Consider the following 19,054-nt stretch of genomic DNA (forward strand, 5'->3'; position numbering starts at 1 on the left):
ATGCCTTAGCCACTGAGCCTCCGCGGCGGGTTGTAATTTGGAACTCCCAACGAGGTCAGGTCCCTTCCGTTGACCGCATCCTGTTGTTTTGTTGCTGCTGCGTATTCGTCTTTTTTTTTTTTTTCGTAAGGTCAGCAAGCAAATTTGCTAAATTATACGGCTTGACAGCTATTAATTTGGAATGGTATTTTTACAGCAGCTAACTTCGCTCTTATACTGGACGATCTACTTTTATATACGACTTGAAAAGACGAACTGTGGCAGATAGCTTCAATTTTCGGCGTGTAAAGATTCTCCAGGAGCTCTGTTGAAAAGTAATCGGCGGCCTCAGCCATTTTCTCCACCTCAAAATGGCACGTTATTTTGCCGTATAGGGTGCTTTGAAGAAGTTCAACTTTGTTTATTATTAACGCCTTAGTTTACATACCTTTTGATTTGCTGGCAGCTGAGTACAACATGTTCAAAATGTGAGGGTACAGCAGCTGGTAGGCGACGATAGGAACAGAAACTGGTACGGCATCAATGTTGCACTTTCTTTATTCATGTGCCAGAGCCACATAAAATACAGTACACAGAGAACAAACCGCATCAGTTAAGTAAACAAATGTGTACCAAACACCATGCTACAGGGATTTATTTGCAGTAATACAACCACACTACAGGGTGGTTGTATTACTGCAAACTGCAGTGTAATACAACCACCCGCAAGCAAAGATATGCTGCTAGAGGGGAAATAATTTTGAAGTGCACTGCTGCCAGAGACAACTTCATTTAGCACACGGAACAGAAATGTGCACATTTTCTCGAAGAGTTAGTGAACAAGTTAGAATGATTTCATTTATGTGAAGATATTGTGATAAACCTCTTGTTCTCCCTCCAATCAGGACTAAAGCCCTTCCTCCTCTTCCATTATGACTAAAGCTGGAATATTTGCAACATGGGATAAACACCCTCGTTGTGGCATTAGCTGCTGTACACATACATATCAAATGAAGGCGATCTCATTTTAATCAGCACCCTTGTATTCAATTTACACCAAGTGCCCCTGGCACTCCGTGTACTCGGTGACAATTAGATATTGTCATGGTTTTCTGCTAAGTGTTCTACGAAGCTACCAAGACATCTGCACAGATCGTAGGAATATTTCTGTGAGCAGGTGACATTTCGACAGTGACGGCTTATGGTGGTAGAGCTGGTGGGAAATGAGAAGGCTTAATAACATCATGTGAGAAGCATAACATTAGCTGAATGAGTAAGTAACGAAGAATCTTTATTAAGGGATGGCCTGAAGCCACAATGAGAAATGAGAAGCCTATGCTATTATTAGCTTAATAACAGTGAGATATCTTTAATAGCTCACTCAAAAGACTGATGAAACAAAGGCCTGATGGCCTTAGGACTCCAGCTAAATCTCAGAGAGTGCTGTTTTGCTGCCCAGAAGCTGACCACATTGTCCCCAAATATGGTGTTTTACCAGATCCTGCCAAATTGCCTGTTGTAATGGAATTCCAGAAGCAGAAAATGTTGATTACCTTTTGCAGCTTTACTGACATTTGCTCGTACTTAAGACACCCACCCTGTAATCAACTACGAATCTCATTGGGTCTCTGACCCAGCTCCTCAGCAAGGATAGCGGCCCCTCTAAGTAGTCAACAGCTAGTGAGGATGCATTTACTAAACTGTGCCATCTCCTCTCATCCCTGCCAATCCTGCACTATTTAAACCATAGTGCTCCAACCGGAATTCACTCCAGTGCAAGTGGTGTTGGTTTGGGGGCAGTTCTCTTTGTACGCAAAGGCAGTATATAATGGGCATGTAGTCACATATGCAAGTTGCACTTGGTTAATATCAAAATGATGACAAGGGAACGCCTGGTCATGGTTGGTTGAGTGCGAATTGCTGCCCATACCGTTACAGCTGCTCTGTCAAAGTAGTTATGGACCACCATGTGCTTTTCTGGCTGTCCCCGCTAAAAGATCCATTTGATTGCCTAGCAAGTTAGGCTTTGAGAACTACAGGACTACGACATACAAGCCATTTATTGCTCGGGCTGTAGGCACCATGATGCTGACGCTCTTTACCGTTCTCTGCTGCTGCATGACAATGAGGAAGTCTCAAGCACTGATTGCTACATGTCGTCACTCGAGATACAGTAATCACTCGTCAACTGAAAGTCATAAAATCCGCTGAAAATTTTGTTTCGAGTTACCGAAATGCAGAAAACTTCTGGCCAGGTCACTGATATAAGAGCTAGTGCTGCTAACAAAGGCAAAATAATTTGCAGGGAAACAAATTTTTATGATTTCATAAGAATGGCGTGATGCTCGCCCATTTCGCCTTCGCATCTGGTCTTAGAAAGGTGTTCTTCAACTGCTCGATGCAGCGCATAAATCAAAGGTTGCCACCGCTACATTCTACCTTGATGCGAAGCAGGTGCAGCATGTTTTTTGTTTGTGCCATAATAGGCACTTCTCGAGGCTCCTTATCATCCATACGATAAGCTGCATTGGCCACAGCTACGTCAACGATGTAGGCATTTGTCAGCATTCCGGTCATGGGGACATCGGCCTCCTACAACTCGTCCTCCTTGTGAATTCGCCATTCCCGACTGTTTGGCACATAGTGGGGAACTAAGCGTTCGAACAGAGACCTTATCAGCTGCCTGTAGTGGGCTTTGCTGCATGTCCTCTCTGCCAACATTTTGAGATATCCATGGTCTTGTAAAAAAAATTTTTGAGATAAAGGGGTGCAAATACATAGCGCCTATGATGAGAAAAAGTTTCGACTTAACCAATATTTCGAGATAGCTGAGATTGTGTTATTAAGGGATTACTGTATACTAAATGTTATCAGAGCAAAAGAAAGATTCATGGATTTCCTCCATCTTGAGCTTCCTGTGTGGCTTATTTGCATATGGTGCACCTTAGACACTATGCCAGAAATCATCACACTTTGCCATTCATGATGAAATGCTGCTCCAGTACAAGCATTGAACCAAAGGCAGCAAATGGCTTGTCTAATTCCGTGGCATCTAGACTCACAACTGCACTGTGCCCATGCTGGGGCATACAAAATATATCAACACTTGCAGTTCTACTGGTGAGGCACGTACATTTCAATTTGTCAATACGTTCATTCTGTGTTCCATGCCGATGCCAAAAAATCTCTACTCCTTGACGGAACTGGCCTTATGCAGCCTTTACTATTTTCAGTGTGCTGTCAACTACTTGATGTGGTATGCAGAGACTGCCTGCTGCTACTGTGCGCAAAGCTGCCTCCTTTGTTCCGTGGCAATTAACTGTGCAACAAAGAGCATCCCGTAAAAAGCCTAGTAACCTAAAATGGGTTTTTTCATTCAAAGTTATCAAGGCTCTCTTCAAAGCTTGTTGTACCATTTACAGCACCAATGCATACCATCCTGACACTGCCACACATGCTACAACCAGCCTATCTCCATTTTTTTCTTCGTGTAAACGCAAGCCCCCGCACACCATTGCCCTGATCACTCAAAGTGAACGCTTATTGTTGATGTTGCTAAGCACTCAGGACAATTTCATCAACTGGCCTGATCATTAACAAAGATAGCAAGATCAAGAGTGTCAGAAGCCACACCACGATGGCAGCACGCCTCATTTTACCTATTTACCAAGCTCACTCATCAGGCTGTGGTTGCCACCAAGTTCTCCTGCCTTGAGCAGTAAACTGCTTTCGCATTACCATGGCCTCTACCGCGTCGTCAAATGTACATATCCCGCAAATATGTGGTTCGGCTTTTACTCCACCTCTCCAGCACCAAAACATCCATGACGTCTATTTCCATCACCTGAAGCCTTAAATAGACCCTTTTATCATCTCATCTGCCATGTTGCTAGAGGATGGCTTTTTTTTTCTTGTGGGCAACTGCAAGAAAGACTGTCACCAACACCATGTCCACTTAAACAATTGACAGACATAACCAGCGTCGGGCATTCGCCATGAATGGCCATGCACAACAGAAGAGCCACTATCCGCACTCCTACAACAAAAGGACACCAACTCTTGGCCATCGTAACGTTTTGGGACTAGTCCCTCTCAGTCCAAGAATAAATCTTCCCTTCAACTATGAAAAAAAGACAAGGAGGGGGTTGACTTTCAGGGATACATCCACGTGACTGTCTGCCCACTGCACTGAAACACTCCACAGCAAAACAAAAACACACAGCACCGCACGCCCCAGAATGAACAACAGAAAAAATCTGGGAAGGGGACTTCACACAGGGCTACGTCTACGTGACTGTCTGCCCGCTGCACTGAAGCACTTCACAGCAAAACAAAAAAACACGGCACCGCACGCCCCAGAATGAACAACAGAAAGACGTTGGGGAGGAGAACTTCACACAAGGCTACGTCTACGTGACTGTCTGCCTGCTGCACTGAAGCAGCACTTCACAGCAAAATGAAAAAACACGGCACCGCACACCCCAGAATGAACAACAGAAAAAATCTGGGAAGGGGACTTCACACAGGGCTACGTCTACGTGACTGTCTGCCCGCTGCACTGAAGCACTTCACAGCAAAACAAAAAAAACACGGCACCGCACGCCCCAGAATGAACAACAGAAAGAAGTTGGGGAGGAGAACTTCACACAAGGCTACGTCTACGTGACTGTCTGCCTGCTGCACTGAAGCAGCACTTCACAGCAAAATGAAAAAACACGGCACCGCACGCCCCAGAATGAACAACAGAAAGAAGTTGGGGAGGAGAACTTCACACAAGGCTACGTCTACGTGACTGTCTGCCTGCTGCACTGAAGCAGCACTTCACAGCAAAATGAAAAAACACGGCACCGCACGCCCCAGAATGAACAACAGAAAAAATCTGGGAAGGGGACTTCACACAGGGCTACGTCTACGTGACTGTCTGCCCGCTGCACTGAAGCACTTCACAGCAAAACAAAAAAACACGGCACCGCACGCCCCAGAATGAACAACAGAAAAAATCTGGGAAGGGGGACTTCACACAGGGCTACGTCTACGTGACTGTCTGCCCGCTGCACTGAAGCACTGTCACAGCAAAACGAAAAAACACGGCACCACACACCCGCAAACAAACAACAAACAGGAAGTAGTACCTCAAAACAAACAACAGAAAAACGCTGGGGGGTGAGAAGGCGTGGTCAAGGGGCTTGTGTTTTCAGAGAGGAGACGAAGTAAGGAAACAGTTAATGTCCCTGGCCGTGCATCTTCGCATGGGGAACATTTGCGCCAACACTGCGGCAAAGAACATGAGGGCGCTTTCGGGCTGCCTTCAATGCTGCATTGTTTGGTGGTCGCCCAGCCGGCACTCTCTTGGACCCCTTGGTAAGCCCTGGACGGCGCCTCGACAGGGCTGTGGGCTGCACTTTTATAGTACGGCCACGCCTCAATTCGAGGCCAAGTGCCGAATTCATCGCCATGATGGCCCCTACACCACGCTGCTGCTTACACAATCTTTGCAAGCGCATGCCTGCACTTGTCAGGTGCTTTCTGTACGAGTCTTTGTGCCATTCAGCCTCATGAATTTTTCTCATCTCGGCAATGAGGGCTTCCAGGTTGTCATCTGCATCCTGCACAAACAGTTTCATAAGAAACTTTCACAAAAGAGGCAAAAGGGAGAGGATTACCTGATCTTGAGTAAAATTAGATGGGTTTTAAAGCAATACTTGCTTCCAAAGACAGCAATTTATAACCAGGACACTAATTTTATCGGAGAAATAAATATTTTGCTACAGTACAAAAAATGCTATCAGAGCACACGTCAATAGTGTTCGGATTTAATAGACACTTGCTATACGTATTCATTGTATTGAGGAATGGGGTATCGGTATGCGAGTAGTGGACCCTTCATTCCATAACACCGGAAGATTTGACGGGACCACAAAGACACAATACAACTTAGCAGGCTTCTTGACTTCTTTTTCGTTGTCCCATCTAGTTTTTGGGCTGGTATGCAATAAATGCATAGCGCCAGTGGCTTTTGACTGCAGAAAAATTTATTACATTGCATCATATTTTTATTGACTGTGCTCTGAAAGTATGACACTGCACAACAGCCTTTCACAAATGTACATTCTGCCCAGAGCTGCACGCACGTGCGTTCAAAGATTAACAAGTGGTTTGAAAGCTGCAGTTTGCCTAGCAATTCATTCATACTTGTTTCACATTTGCATGCAAATGAAAAGAACTTGGGGCAAATTCAGCAGAATGGTGTTCAATATAAATAAAAGCGCAAGGGTTCCGGCTAGTTGGTAATCCATTAGCAACACAGCGCGAAAAAAAGACCAAGGAGTGCGTGGGTGGTATCACAACCTAGCGCAACATTGGACAAAGGTTTCCTGATAACTGATAGAAAATACTTGAGAGCATAACAGCACATATGGGATAGTGCTTGTCTTGTTTGTGTTCTTTTGTTGCGCTTCAGTGCGTTTTTCGAGCTAGGAAATTTTGTGGCAGTTACCTTTTTGGTGTATTCATTTAGGCTATTTATTGCGTGGACAATTTAATATGCCTAGTGAAATGAGACTGGTTTGTGGAATGGCGCACATACCTTCCTGTCTTGCTGCTGCGAACCTGATGTGGATGGCAGCGCATCACACAAGGCATCCTGTTCCGGTTGCTCCTCCTGACACGGACTGGCCGCCGGTTCTGGCGGAAAGTCCTGGCTGCTACAGGCCACGGGCTCACCATTCTGACACCTCGGCAAGGAAGCACGTTGGCTTGGCGTCACTTCGTCACCCGATGCCATGAAATAGTCAATGCTCGGGCACTCACTGCCAAGTGCAAGCCACCCCAGCTCATGTCTGTCCTCGGCCGTCAGTGCAGGGCAATTCGGGAAAAGCCCTCCATAGTGCTTGTGCACCAGGGCCTGGTGCTTGCAGAATGCCCCTGAGTTGCCAGCTGGGCACGTGCACAGGCCTGTGTGGCCCCACACCTCGTACCACTCGCCGTTGCCACTGGAGCTGGGTACGGAGAAGCAGCCGTCTCCGAGCACTCGAATGTCCGCTGCAGCCTCTTCAGGCATCCTCTTCAGCAGGCTGTGGTAGAGCAGGTGGTGCGTGGAGACCCGGTTGTTGGCGTGCTTCAGGATGCGGCTCTTGAAGTACTCCTCCATCACTTGGCCAACCGACTCCACAAGTGCCACAGCATTGAACGCCTTCGTCCGCGACAACACGATGTCTTTCAGAATCCTGATGGAGGCTTCTGCAAAGTTGTTGGTGTTGTGGCCTCGTGTAGTTAGGTCTGCACGGCACAGCAACAACCACTCCCCCTGCTGCTGCTGCAAGAAGGCCTCGACACGCGCCTTGTAGCCCTCGTGGCTGCTGCCCCGAAGGCCCTCGATGGCTTTGTTGAGGCCCTCCACGCTGGTGGCATACATGATCTGAGAGAAGTCAATGCATAAAAAATTAGAACACAAAGCATTCTAGCACATCACACAGACGTAACGGAATTTAGGTGAAACTTTTCTAGGGATTTCACGTTCCTTGAGCATTGACTGCACACACACACACACACCTTTATCTTGACCATACTGATTTTGAAGATGGTGCTTATTGATAACTAATCTATTCATAATACACAAATCTAAGCGACGGGATGTCTAAGCTTCTACTGTAAGCCATATTTTGAACGTCAGGCCTGCTAATAGCATGCACATCAGGGCGTTTGTTTTCCAACCCCACGTGCTTGTTTGCCTTATCAAGCGCACATTACATCATGCACTACATCATACATTCACAGATACACATAGCTTTGACACAAGTGGCAATATGCACTTGCTTTGGTGATACATATTTGCGTTTGTTCTGACCTATTTAACCCTAACTTTCCAGGCAGGAATTTGTGGTTTGGTGCAAGTGGTGATATATGTTTGCTTTCGCAAAAAGCTTTGTCCTTATAAACTGGTTTTTTCCACATTGCATTTTTTCCTGCATGTGTGGACGCCATAAAATCTACGCCTACATTGTGAGGTAATTTGATAAAAATGCTATGCTTTCTGAATCGAAATGTTAAAAACCATTGCCTGTAGTGTCATTAGGACATTGAGAGTTCATGTAGGCTCAAGTGGGCGAAAGATTACTAATCATAAAACTAAGTTTCGCACTCAACCTTTGAGGCAAGCCAAAGACCTGTATCTAAACCGTTACGCTGATACTACTCTCATGAATTTGGCTAGGTTCAACGGCAATGGTTCCATGTTCATTTCCTGCCAGACTTCTTTCTTGTGTAACGTCTGCATACTCATTATAGCTTTTTTCAGGTCCTTTCAAATATAAACATTTATACATAAAAACATGCAAACATTAACATCTACAAAGTAAATTTAAAAACTTAAAATTTGTCATTTTAAATGCATAAAGTGTAATCAAATCAGTGTTCTTGCCCGGACTAAATTTTAGCAGCATGTTAACAGCCAGTCCGTAGTACAATGAAAATGTACACTGCTTTCATCATTTGTATAAATGTGCCTAGTTACCTGGAAGACCATAACATGGCCATGTCATTGCCACTCATGCATTGGTACTGCCACGAAAATACATGGGAAACACGAACCTGCTGAAATTTCGTCATCAAAGCTCTCCTTTGGTCTTTCTCAACATTGTTTCGAGCAGCCGTCAACCACCGCCATTCTGCCTGTGCCACATGAAAATGGCACAGAAGCTGCCTTCCTTCGGGCCAGGTGGTCCTCAGAGCTGCTTTTTCAGCAGCAGAATTGTCTGTCATGAATGCTCCAGGGGCCTATAAATGGGGCAACAAAAATAGCAATGATAATATAAATGAAGTGATGTACTGTATGCACATGATTACGTGTGCAGCTGTCGAAGCGTAAAATTTTAAAATCAAGCGTAACATTTGTGGTGCGCGTATCATTTAAGGTGTGCCTGTGCTTATGAGAAGGGAAGCGCTGCAGGGGGCGGCAGAAAGTTAGATGGGCAGATGAGATCAAGAAGTTTGCGGGGATAAATTGGTCACAGTTGGCACAAGACCGAGGTAATTGGAGAATAATGGGAGAGGCCTTTATCCCTGCAGTGGGCGTAGATAGGCTGGTGATGATGTGCTTATGAAAATCCAATTCAAGCTCCCTTCATAGGTCAATTTCATTTGCTCTAAATAGGTTTTTGTTATGTTCCTTAAAATTTTTATGGTAATTTGTCCAAAAGGCAGTTGTGTGCCAAACAGCAGGAGAGTGTGCTGCTCCCATTAGCTTTTCGAAAACCACCATTCATTTACAGAACTCATGGAGAGTTACAAACATTTACGTTTTAGTACAGATTAATATATCAGCTACTGAGGTGCCAGTCAGGCTGCAGTACACGAACGTATTTCCCAAAATTGCAAGCTCAAAAGGTTATTAGAAAAACTGGCCATGTATCTCAGCATTTCAGTCTTGCCTGTCGAACAAATAAGCCCCCCCCCCTTCCCTCCTATTCCCTTCCCTCCTATTCCCACTTCATCCTGCTCCTCCCACTTCCCTTCCTCATCTCCACTCCCTATCCTACTCTTCACTTCCCCTTTCCAATCTCCTGCCCTTCACCTCTACCCTTCCCACAACGCCCTGTGACCAAAGGATAAATCACAGGAATTTGTAGAATGGAGGTTAGTTTTCCATTAGTTTCTTTGTTCTTCCAGAAATCAGACCGACGTTCAACCTCCTTCCCCCCACCTCGGGGGTTGTCGGCTCGTTCAAATATGAAAGCATTTTTCAGACAAAACGGCAACGTTTGAGCTGATATCTTCTGCAAGACAACACAGTAATAAAAAAAAAAGCTAAGCATATAAATCTGTGCGCGCATCTGGAAGCGGCGCCACCTATCCACACGAAAACAAAACACGTAACCAGCACTGTTTGGTCTAGCACTGGATAGATGGCGCCGCCATTGCGAATAGAACTCCTGCGACGGCAGTTTTTTAATTAATTCAAAAATAACCATGTAAGTTTATTTTAGGGGAAACAACCGGCGTCACGTGCAAAGACATGTAAAGAAATTTTCTGTGAACGTGTTGTGGGAACGCAGTGCGCTAGACGAGCTTCAGCCAAGCCAGGTCAAGCGTTCCAAGATGGCGGCGCCCTTACGGACGGTCACACAGGCAATTATATCACGGCGAACGCCGGCGACAGACGGTCGGTAAGGACTAATTATGAACTTGTGAACTATATTTTGTCAAGATAATCTCCACGGTATACTGTGGCACGCTTGTAATAACCCTGCCGCAGTATCGCTGTAGTGCACGCAGAGCAGTGGCGAGGTGTGATTACGTAGTGCTTGATTTCTTTCCCTAAGGTGACGTTATCATCTCAGTTATGGTCGTGCCTGGCATCAGTTTAGCAGCCCTCAAGTGCTCCATCGCTAGACTTTATTACGACAAATGCAAAAACGTTATTCAGAACAAGTGGTCGAAAAGGGTAATTGTGTTGTTCAGAACAAGTAGTTCAAAAGCAATTTCCTCATCACCTAGCAGACAAACATGCCGCTAATGAGACACATTGTTACTACGAATAACCCAAGCATTCATGCGTGGGTTATTTGTAGAGTTATTAGTGCATTCATGAATAACCCAAGCTTCCAGGCTTTCTTTTAGTGAAGTCCAAGGTAGGGTGCCACGCAATATCTGCCCATAGACGTGTTTGAGACGTGTAAATACTGCCCAAAGGAGGACGCTGAGCTTATGTTGGGTGTTCTTGATAAGAAATAATGCTGGTGGACTGGGTTTGGTATTTAGAAGATAAAGCGCTGTTATTTCTAGCTTGTGAGTTCAAAAAAGATTAAGTACTCATGGCGACATCATTTACACAGGAGCAAAGCACGGATAGTGCTCAAGAGACTAAGGAACTGCTGCCTTCGTTCGATAACGGTTGCTTCCATGCTGCCATGTGTTTGTTTCTTCACACTAATGCTGCTTTGATTGCTCTAGCATGTACAGCCAACTAAAGAGGGAAGCCTTCTGCTAGGATAGTGGAGCCCACACTACGTGACTTAAGGATGAAAATCTCTGTCTTTGCTTTGTGATCTTCAACACTGCCTTCTGAATGCGCATACATTGTTCCCCTACAGCCTATGATGCCTGTGGGGTTATTAGAACAGCCAGGTAAGCCAGTGTGAACACTGTGCCTTGTATTTAATGTTTGGTTCAATGCAAGTGCAATCCCGGTTACGCAGCAGCCTTGTGCCTTAGCCATGTGCCTTCATTAAGCCTTGCTGCAATCTGTGCAGCAAAGTGTTTAGTCCGTCCATTGGGACACCTTGTGGGCAACAACAGTTGGTGCAGTCAATGAGTTGGAATTGTAAAATACTGGATACTGGCAGCATGACCCGGTATAATGTCTACTTGGGAAGGTCTGAATAGTGCAGGTGTCCTCATTCAGTTGCAGGAGCTTTTTGTTGCCTTTGAACCTATAGAAGCTTGACTGTTGTGCCGACGGCACATTGGGATGCCTGTCCGGTATTAGGTGGTGGCTGAACCATTTGCCAAGGGCCTTTCAGCTGATGCCAAATAGCTTTCGTCAGCGTAGTTGTACGTTGTTTTATCATACTGTGCTAGCATTCGTTGTCGGTGCTCGTTGGCGCACCAATTAGTTTAGGCACTTTTTTTGCTGCAGCTGTCACCTTCCAAATGATATTAAGGGCATTTTCACCTCATTCACCCTTTCTGTTAAAGCTAGCGATCAAGCGAACTCCTTTCTTTCCACTTCTTCCTCACAATTTTTGCGTGATGCTTTCCACCTCAAAGAATGCCAAAAGCTCTCTTTTCAGTGTTAGGCCCTAGTTCATAATGTTCATGCGTATTGAAACAACAGCAGTTGGTGACCTTAGGTTGTCCACATAGAGCCCTCAGCCTGACCATAATACAGTAGAACCCCATTACTACGTTTTCCACCGGACCGGGAAAAGAAAACGTAACAGCTGGGAAAACGAAAGAGTGAGGAAAGCCACGAAAATGGGTCGGCGTCTTACTGGCGTCATTAAAGGAGTACTGATACGAAATTTTGTTGTGTTGTTTTTTTCGCTGCTATGCATGCCTACCAGCCCACTAATCATAGAATGACAGATTAGACGGTCGAGCGCAGCGTAAACATTCATTTACGGCATCGTTTATTCGTGTCAGTTTCGGTTTCGACAAAACGAACGCCGAGCGGCCGCCATGACAGGAGGTATCACGTGACGTCACCATTCTTGCCGTATCACTGCCGCTCTGGTAGTGTGCGCGCACTCAGACCGGCCGAGGTCTTCACCGTCCCCACAGGCCCGGGCAGCATGACGTCAGTCCCAAAATCATGACGTGTACACACGCCCGAGCAGCGTGCGCCAACCACAGCCAGTGCGTCGGCTTCGTCACGGGAGCCCCAACGTCGGCAGTTTGGGGCAAGTAGCAGATGATGTCATGTCGGTCCGCTCTGGGCTTTCTCGTGCGGGCGAAGATTAAAATGGATTTTAAATATGCTTTACTGAACGGTTGCTATTGAAACTTGCTGGGAGATATCTCCTGATAAAAAGGAAGCATTCTACATAGTTATCTCAGCTTTGAAATTTCGTGCCAGTACTCCTTTAAATGACCCCCTATCTGGAACTCCATTGTTGCCCACTTCATTTCTGCCCGTTCCGCCAAATGTAGGGGTGTTTTTTTGCATTTTTCATGTGCACATTCAGTGTTGCCAAGAGCAATTAAGACGGGCGTCAAGTCATGATAGTCGTCGCAAAATCACTGTACTACTCGCTCGTCGTCACCTTACTCATGAAGGTCGACAACAAAATCGAGCGTCGTGAAATCCCCGTACCACGTGCTAGCCGTTCCGACCGCCTGAATGGGTGGTGTAGAAAGTGCAGTTTGCAGAAAGGCGGTGTAGAAGGACTGGCACAAGTGACGGTATGGGTGGTGTAGAAAGTGCCGAGAGTGGCAAGGAAGGAGCAGCAGACGATGCATCGAGACCGATCTCAACGGTACCGCACCGGCAGCAGCATCGGCCCGTGCCGCGATACTGGAAGGCCATGCTCTTTGCCAACTGACCCAATCTAAAAACGCTGCACGGCACCATTACAACAGTGTGGCGGCGCTAACATCACGCACTTCCGGCGTTCCGAAGTAAAACTTCTGTTGTAAGCTCAGTGATGATCATAATAGCACTTTCGACAGATGGCCATCTAGTGACGGCCTCTCCAACTCGCTTGCAGCTTCTTGTAGGTTGTTTAGTAACAAATCCTGGCCAAGACTCATCAAAAGCCAAAATGGCGGTGCCCAAGCCGCTTTGGAGTGTCAGGTTGCGACGCATTATACGGTAACAGGCCCACAGTTGCGACGTTACAGCGGGGTTCGCAATATGTTATATCCTATGGGAGCTATGCCGGGACTGATGGCACACAACGTAACAGCCAGGAAAATGCAACAGTGAGGAATGTAACAGCGGGGTTCTACGGTACTCCCTCACAACCGGCCTTTCTGGCATATAAAAAGTATTTGCCCAGTGCATCAGACCTACCCACCCCTCCCTATTGACACACCGTGGCCTCTAGGCCCATGTGAAGGCAATGGTATCATCCACACGAGCCTAGTTTGCCGTGCTATGCCATCTGTAAACCAGACATGCACTTATGTTACGGAGGCACCTCTTCCATTTGTTTTAGGAGAGCTCAGCCCTAGGCCCTTGTCTTTGTGTTGCCCCACCGTCTTGCCTGATCATCTACACAGACTCAACACAGGCTACTCGAGAGATGCGGCATGTACACAGCACATTGAGCATTACATTCGACGTGCACCGGATGCTGAAATCGTTCCCGTGCCCTGTTTGCATCCTCTGGACATGTTGCAGCACACCTGCCCACTTGGAGGCCAACTTGGCTGCTCATAATCCGTAAGCTACGGACCCGCTCCCGCTTCTGCAGCTGTCACTGCAGGATGCTCTTCTACTTAAAGGGCGGACAACCGATTTTTGTCGTGCATATGCTCTCTAGCTCATATAAAAGCCAGCATTTGATATAGCCCGGTAACCACAAGAAATTTCTAAACAAATTGGCGGAAATAATTTTAATTTGGCAGCAAACTTCCTGAAATCGGAAGGGTGGCGGTTCTCGAAACTTGACACTACAATATGTGTCCCCGTCACGTGACCTGAAAACCTAGCTGCTACTGTAACTGCTGAAACGTTTATTCACTTATTGAAAACCTTTTCACACAAGTATTTGTAATAGTTAAAATTGTATATGTATTTTTAAACACTATTTTGTAAATCTTTGAGACACGCTACCCGCCGCCGCTGGGTTCCTCTCAGTGTGGATAACTGAGCATCCATGCTCAGAATCAATGGCAGCGTTCAGTAAACAGACCCAGTGAAGAAGCTTTGATGATTCTGCCTGAGTCAGGGACTTTCTTCTGCCAAAGTATTCAATTTCAGTTTTCAAATAATCCAACGGAAGAAAAAAAGAAAAGACAAGCCTGGGGAGAAGCGAACTTCTGACCCCCACAACGTGAAGCCAGATTCTACCTATTGTCCATCCCAGCAGACGGCACCTTCGTGCAAAATAGACTGGTGAATTAAAAAAAGCACATAAAGGAATAAGGAAGCCTGCGATTCACACTTTTCTTTAACTGGGGACGAATTTTTAAATATCGCTTTTCATCTGGCATACAGACAAAAGTATGTTGCCACGCTACTGTGTGTCATGGTTGCCAGCATTATTTTTGGGAGGACACATACGGTTCGTAGATCTAAAAAATTCCGATTTGAAAAGTTCTAGGGCGTTATCGGCAAAGCCGTTTATCGTTAAGGTGCTTTAAGTGATGCACTTTCATTTGGGATAGGGAATATATACTCTACAAAAATTGGTTGTCTGTCCCTTTAAAACAGCCTCTCTTCAGCACTCCACGCGTGGCCGTCTTCCTCTGCATGGGGCTGACTTTCCTGGCGGTTGAACCCACCGTGAGGTGGTCACGCTCTGGAGAATTTGCTTGGGTGTTCATGCAACGTGGACTTCTAGCCTTGTGGTGACTAATTCAACTTGCCCCTACCGCCCTACTTCTGCTGCGGAAGCGACATTGGACCACCCCCTGGGGACATGCCCAGGACTCCAATCAGCCCGAACCCAGCACTTGGTAGCCCTAGGAAATCGCCCAGGCCGTCCACCCGATATTCATTAGTGGACGCATGGTCAGCTTTACAAGCTGCTGTAGGACTATCTTGCTGCGACTGGCCTATACAGCATTCTGTGGTGCATAAAGCCACTTGCCTCCAGTTTCTTTCCAATTTTTTTTAACCTTCCGTTACTTTCATGCCCTGTGGCAAAATGGCGCAATAAAAAACAAGTCTCTTTCTAGACTACTGTGAGGAACATCTTTGCAAATTGGGGCGCATCAAGCAGTCATCGCTGCTTCATGCATGCAGGCATGTCAGAATATGCACTCGATTTCAGCACCACCTCTGCTACAGAAAGTGGCACCATTGGTAACCATGGCACTGCTCTTGACGGCAAAAATATGAATGCTCTCAGGCCAACATTCCCTGTCGTGTGTAAGCCGAAAATGGCGAAAGAGCCACATCCCTGTTGCTCTCTCCTGTTCCTACATTTTGCATGTGCTCCCGGCTTGGGCAGTCACCCGATTGGCAGCGCCACTTCGTGGAAACTATAAGAAACAATTCGCAGGGTTTGTCTAGCCGTTGTGAGGTGGTGCTCCTACATGTCCATGTTTTCTTAGTGTTTGCCTGTCAAGCTGCATGTCGTGCCCGAGTGGAGACATAAGGGCAGACGCCTATTTATTACAGATGTTGGCACTGGCTTTTCTTTGCGAGTCACTGCTATATTGTGCAGAAAATTGGACCTACCAGCACGTGCCACCTGGTCAAGTTAGAATTATGCACCCTCCAGTGTCAAGATATCAAAGTCAAGACACATACTTAAATTACATGTACTTCTGTCCCTCCAGGTGGTTCTTTCCCTTAATAACAATTTCAATTTATCGTCTTTTGCACTTGAAGAAAATGGCTGACCAATAATGTTGCCCTTTGACCAAACTTGGCAGTAAATGTCTGCTTTGGTTGAAAGCTCAAAAAATAAGAAAAGAATTTTGCACCATGCCCTCATGATTGTACTGGTCCTTTTCCCTGTGCATTGTTTTTATAATCTTTCCATTAGGTTCAGCAACACATGCTTATTGACTTGTGACATAGATTTGACAAGCCTTTCAAAAAGAAAATGACAAGACATTGTCAGTGAAAGCACCACACGTGCATGTCACTTACGCTGAGTCCGCCGAAGCACAGTGGGTAGGCCTCCTTGAGGAGTGCGAATGCTGTGGCGTACGCCTCGGCTGTCTGGGCGTTGTGGAGCAAGACAGCTATGGGGACTGCCCCAGCACTCGTTGCAGCCAGCAGAACTGTGACTGTGGCATGTGTCGCATCACAGGATGACGTCGAGTCAACAAAAATCAGTTCGCGTGCTGCGTGGAGTTGCTGGGCCCGCCTCATAATTGGCGTGGCAACAAGGACTGCCCAGGAGGCGCCATCCTTGGTGCGGTTCAGCCGGACATCAATCCCTGCATAAAGATAAGAGTAGATGACGAGCAGGTAATAACACCGTGCAGTTTTAAATAATAAGATTTATTCAGTTATAGGAGTCACCAAAAGCATGAATCCCTTGCCAAGGAGTCCTGCTACAGATACAGTAGACTAGGGGTTCTCAGGCATGTTGGTCCCAGGGAACCCTGCAAAGCTCCACTAAGTGCCAAGGAACACCCCCCCTCCCCCTCGCCAATTTATTGCTCTTGAATGTTGACTTTACACGACCACATAAGCTTGCTGCACCTATCTCCAAACAGGAGAAATCCGCATCGGGGTAATATAAGGCCAAGATTCAAGTGCAATAGTTTAACCACGCGGCCCGCTTTCGGAGTCTGGCTGCCTACAAGCTGCTGGCGGTATTAATTGCGCAGCTCGCACATTTGTGTTATGCACCGAGATGCGCTTACTGACAATTGGGCATGAGTAATGGAGGTTGCTTAGATCAACTGCACCTCGGGTTCGCCATATAAGTTACTTGGCGAGCGTGGAACGAGGAAAAATTTATCGGTGGCTCACAGAACCCTGAGGAGGAGCCTGCGGAACCCACTTTGAGAAACCATGCTAGACCATGCAGCAATTGGAATCGGCCTAGAGGGACCTGGTGTACCCTTTGCCAATGCTATGGAGCAGACAGGGTTGCATAGGGACAGTTAGTACTCTCCCGCATCATTTTTGTCGATGTGATTAGTATGTAGAGCTATTTCTTAGTATGTACAGCTATTTCATATAAAGAAAGTGCATGTTTGTATCTCTCCCCCTCAGTCATTTGTTATGCTGGAGGCAGTAATGCAATGGCGGTTCAAATTATGCGCACATTAGCGAACAGGTTATGATTCAACACATTGACAAACAATATAGTGGTAACATACCATGTTGCATTTGCAACGAAGTTCTCTAATCTCCTTGGGAGCATTCTCACAGCCTGCCTATGGCTGCCGTTAACACGAGCAGGAACTACATGTGCTATGCTGAGCAGAGTTGAACAAAACTTCTTTTTTTTTCCTCCAGTGCCACATTCCGTAGCTGTGGCACAAGTTAACACAACATGCTCACCTTGCTCTTCGTATGTTGGCATCTTCTCTGCCAGCTTGTCCAGGGGGTCCACCTGCTTGCCAAAATTCTCCTGCCGCCAGAGTCTGTGCCAGTAGTAGACTGCGGCTGGCAGGGGGTTCAGAGCAGCATTGGCCAGCAGGGTGAAGCCTCCCTCTTGCACAAGGAGCTTGCTCTCGTGGAGCCGGATGGCTTCCGCAGGGGACATGGCGTCATTGAAATACCCCAGGAATGTCTCCTTGGTCGTGGTGGCGGGACCCAGACGCCGCAGGGCATCGGCAGATGTGGTGCTATGGCTGTGGCCCTCTTGGTGCCACAGCCTAATCACTGCAGGCAGGGGGCTCGGCCTTCTCAAGAAAGGATCGTTCTTTTTTGTGTGCCTGTTCGTTTTTTTTATTTTTATATCTATCTTAGCCGGGCAAGAGGCACCACTGCTGCCAGATGGCTTCTTTCGTGCGTTCTGTTTACACCGCCATGTTTTATGGAGCACCATCCTGAAAAGAAAAAAATGAAGAAAAGATTACAGCAGCATGTGTAACTGAGGAGGCATGTGGGGCAAATCATGCCTCCACTGCACCAGTGAAAAGCTTTTGGTAGCGTGTGTTCCTTGAGTGTCTGGGTCATTTCTGAGCTGCGTGCCCCTGTGCTTGAAACGGTGTTGTAGGAAAGGGAGCCATGGACTCGGTTACGCTGTGTGGCTCTCCTACATTTATTCAGGTGCGTAAGGCCCGGCCGGAACTTAGATAGCGGCGTAGACATGCGACCGGCCCTGGAGCACAGTCCTGTTCATGATGAGGATAGTGGCGCTGCAAGCAGATGATGATGCACCACTACAAATTAAAGCAGTACAGTACTGACACTGCAGTATGACTTCTAAAAATTAATGCGGTGCACTTTATGAAGATGTCAAGATGCCTTCCTGCGGTGATGGGCATAGAAGTTGCTTGGAACAATTTAAAGCAGTATCATTGCCTCAGCTTTGAGCAGCCAGAAAACAGCTTGGGCCAGCTGTTCTGTGACATAAAACTAGCTTAGAGAGGCATTTTGCAAAAAACTTCCAGCTTGTCAGACTCAAAGCGGTCTGCCCCTTTCCCTCTCAGCAGCATGTATATTAGTCAAGAAGGAAACCAACAAGCACATTCACTGCAAAAATAGCCACACAGTCAACATTTCAGGGGGGCTTGTGGCATCTTTTGGTCCCTTCAGCCTTACCACCCCCACCTTTGGGCAGTTTCAGAGTGCCTCAATTCAGAGACTAGTTTTTAATTGAAATAAAGGGGAAACAGGTATAGCTGGTCTCAAAAGGTGGCCTCTTCATTCCTTTGAAGCACACGACAAGGCATCAAAATAGTGACAAAGACGCAAAGAAGTTAGGTGTGCCCGACAGCACCCAGCATCCTGCTCCTGGGCTTTTAGCGGCCAAAGCAGAAACTGATACCATGA

General features: G+C 46.5%; 2 protein-coding genes across 5 annotated transcripts in view; one reads left to right on the forward strand and one right to left on the reverse strand.

Moving 5' to 3' along the window:
* LOC144140443 (uncharacterized) overlaps nucleotides 1-19,054 on the forward strand; it is a 253,062-nt gene that overhangs the window by 37,883 nt on the left and 196,125 nt on the right. The gene's annotated exons all lie outside the window — the stretch shown is intronic.
* On the reverse strand, nucleotides 521-17,947 carry LOC144140374 (uncharacterized). Its single transcript, XM_077672297.1, has 5 exons — nucleotides 17,615-17,947; nucleotides 16,244-16,536; nucleotides 8,569-8,754; nucleotides 6,566-7,396; nucleotides 521-5,585 (listed from the first exon to the last, which is right to left on the reverse strand). Exons 1-5 carry the CDS (start codon nucleotides 17,817-17,819, stop codon nucleotides 5,202-5,204), a joined length of 1,899 nt encoding a protein of 632 aa, XP_077528423.1. The 5' UTR covers nucleotides 17,820-17,947; the 3' UTR covers nucleotides 521-5,201.

Source organism: Haemaphysalis longicornis, unplaced genomic scaffold (genome assembly GCF_048455015.1).
Source record: "Haemaphysalis longicornis isolate Haplotype H1 unplaced genomic scaffold, Haemaphysalis longicornis Haplotype H1 scaffold_1, whole genome shotgun sequence".
Lineage (NCBI taxonomy): Eukaryota > Metazoa > Arthropoda > Arachnida > Ixodida > Ixodidae > Haemaphysalis > Haemaphysalis longicornis.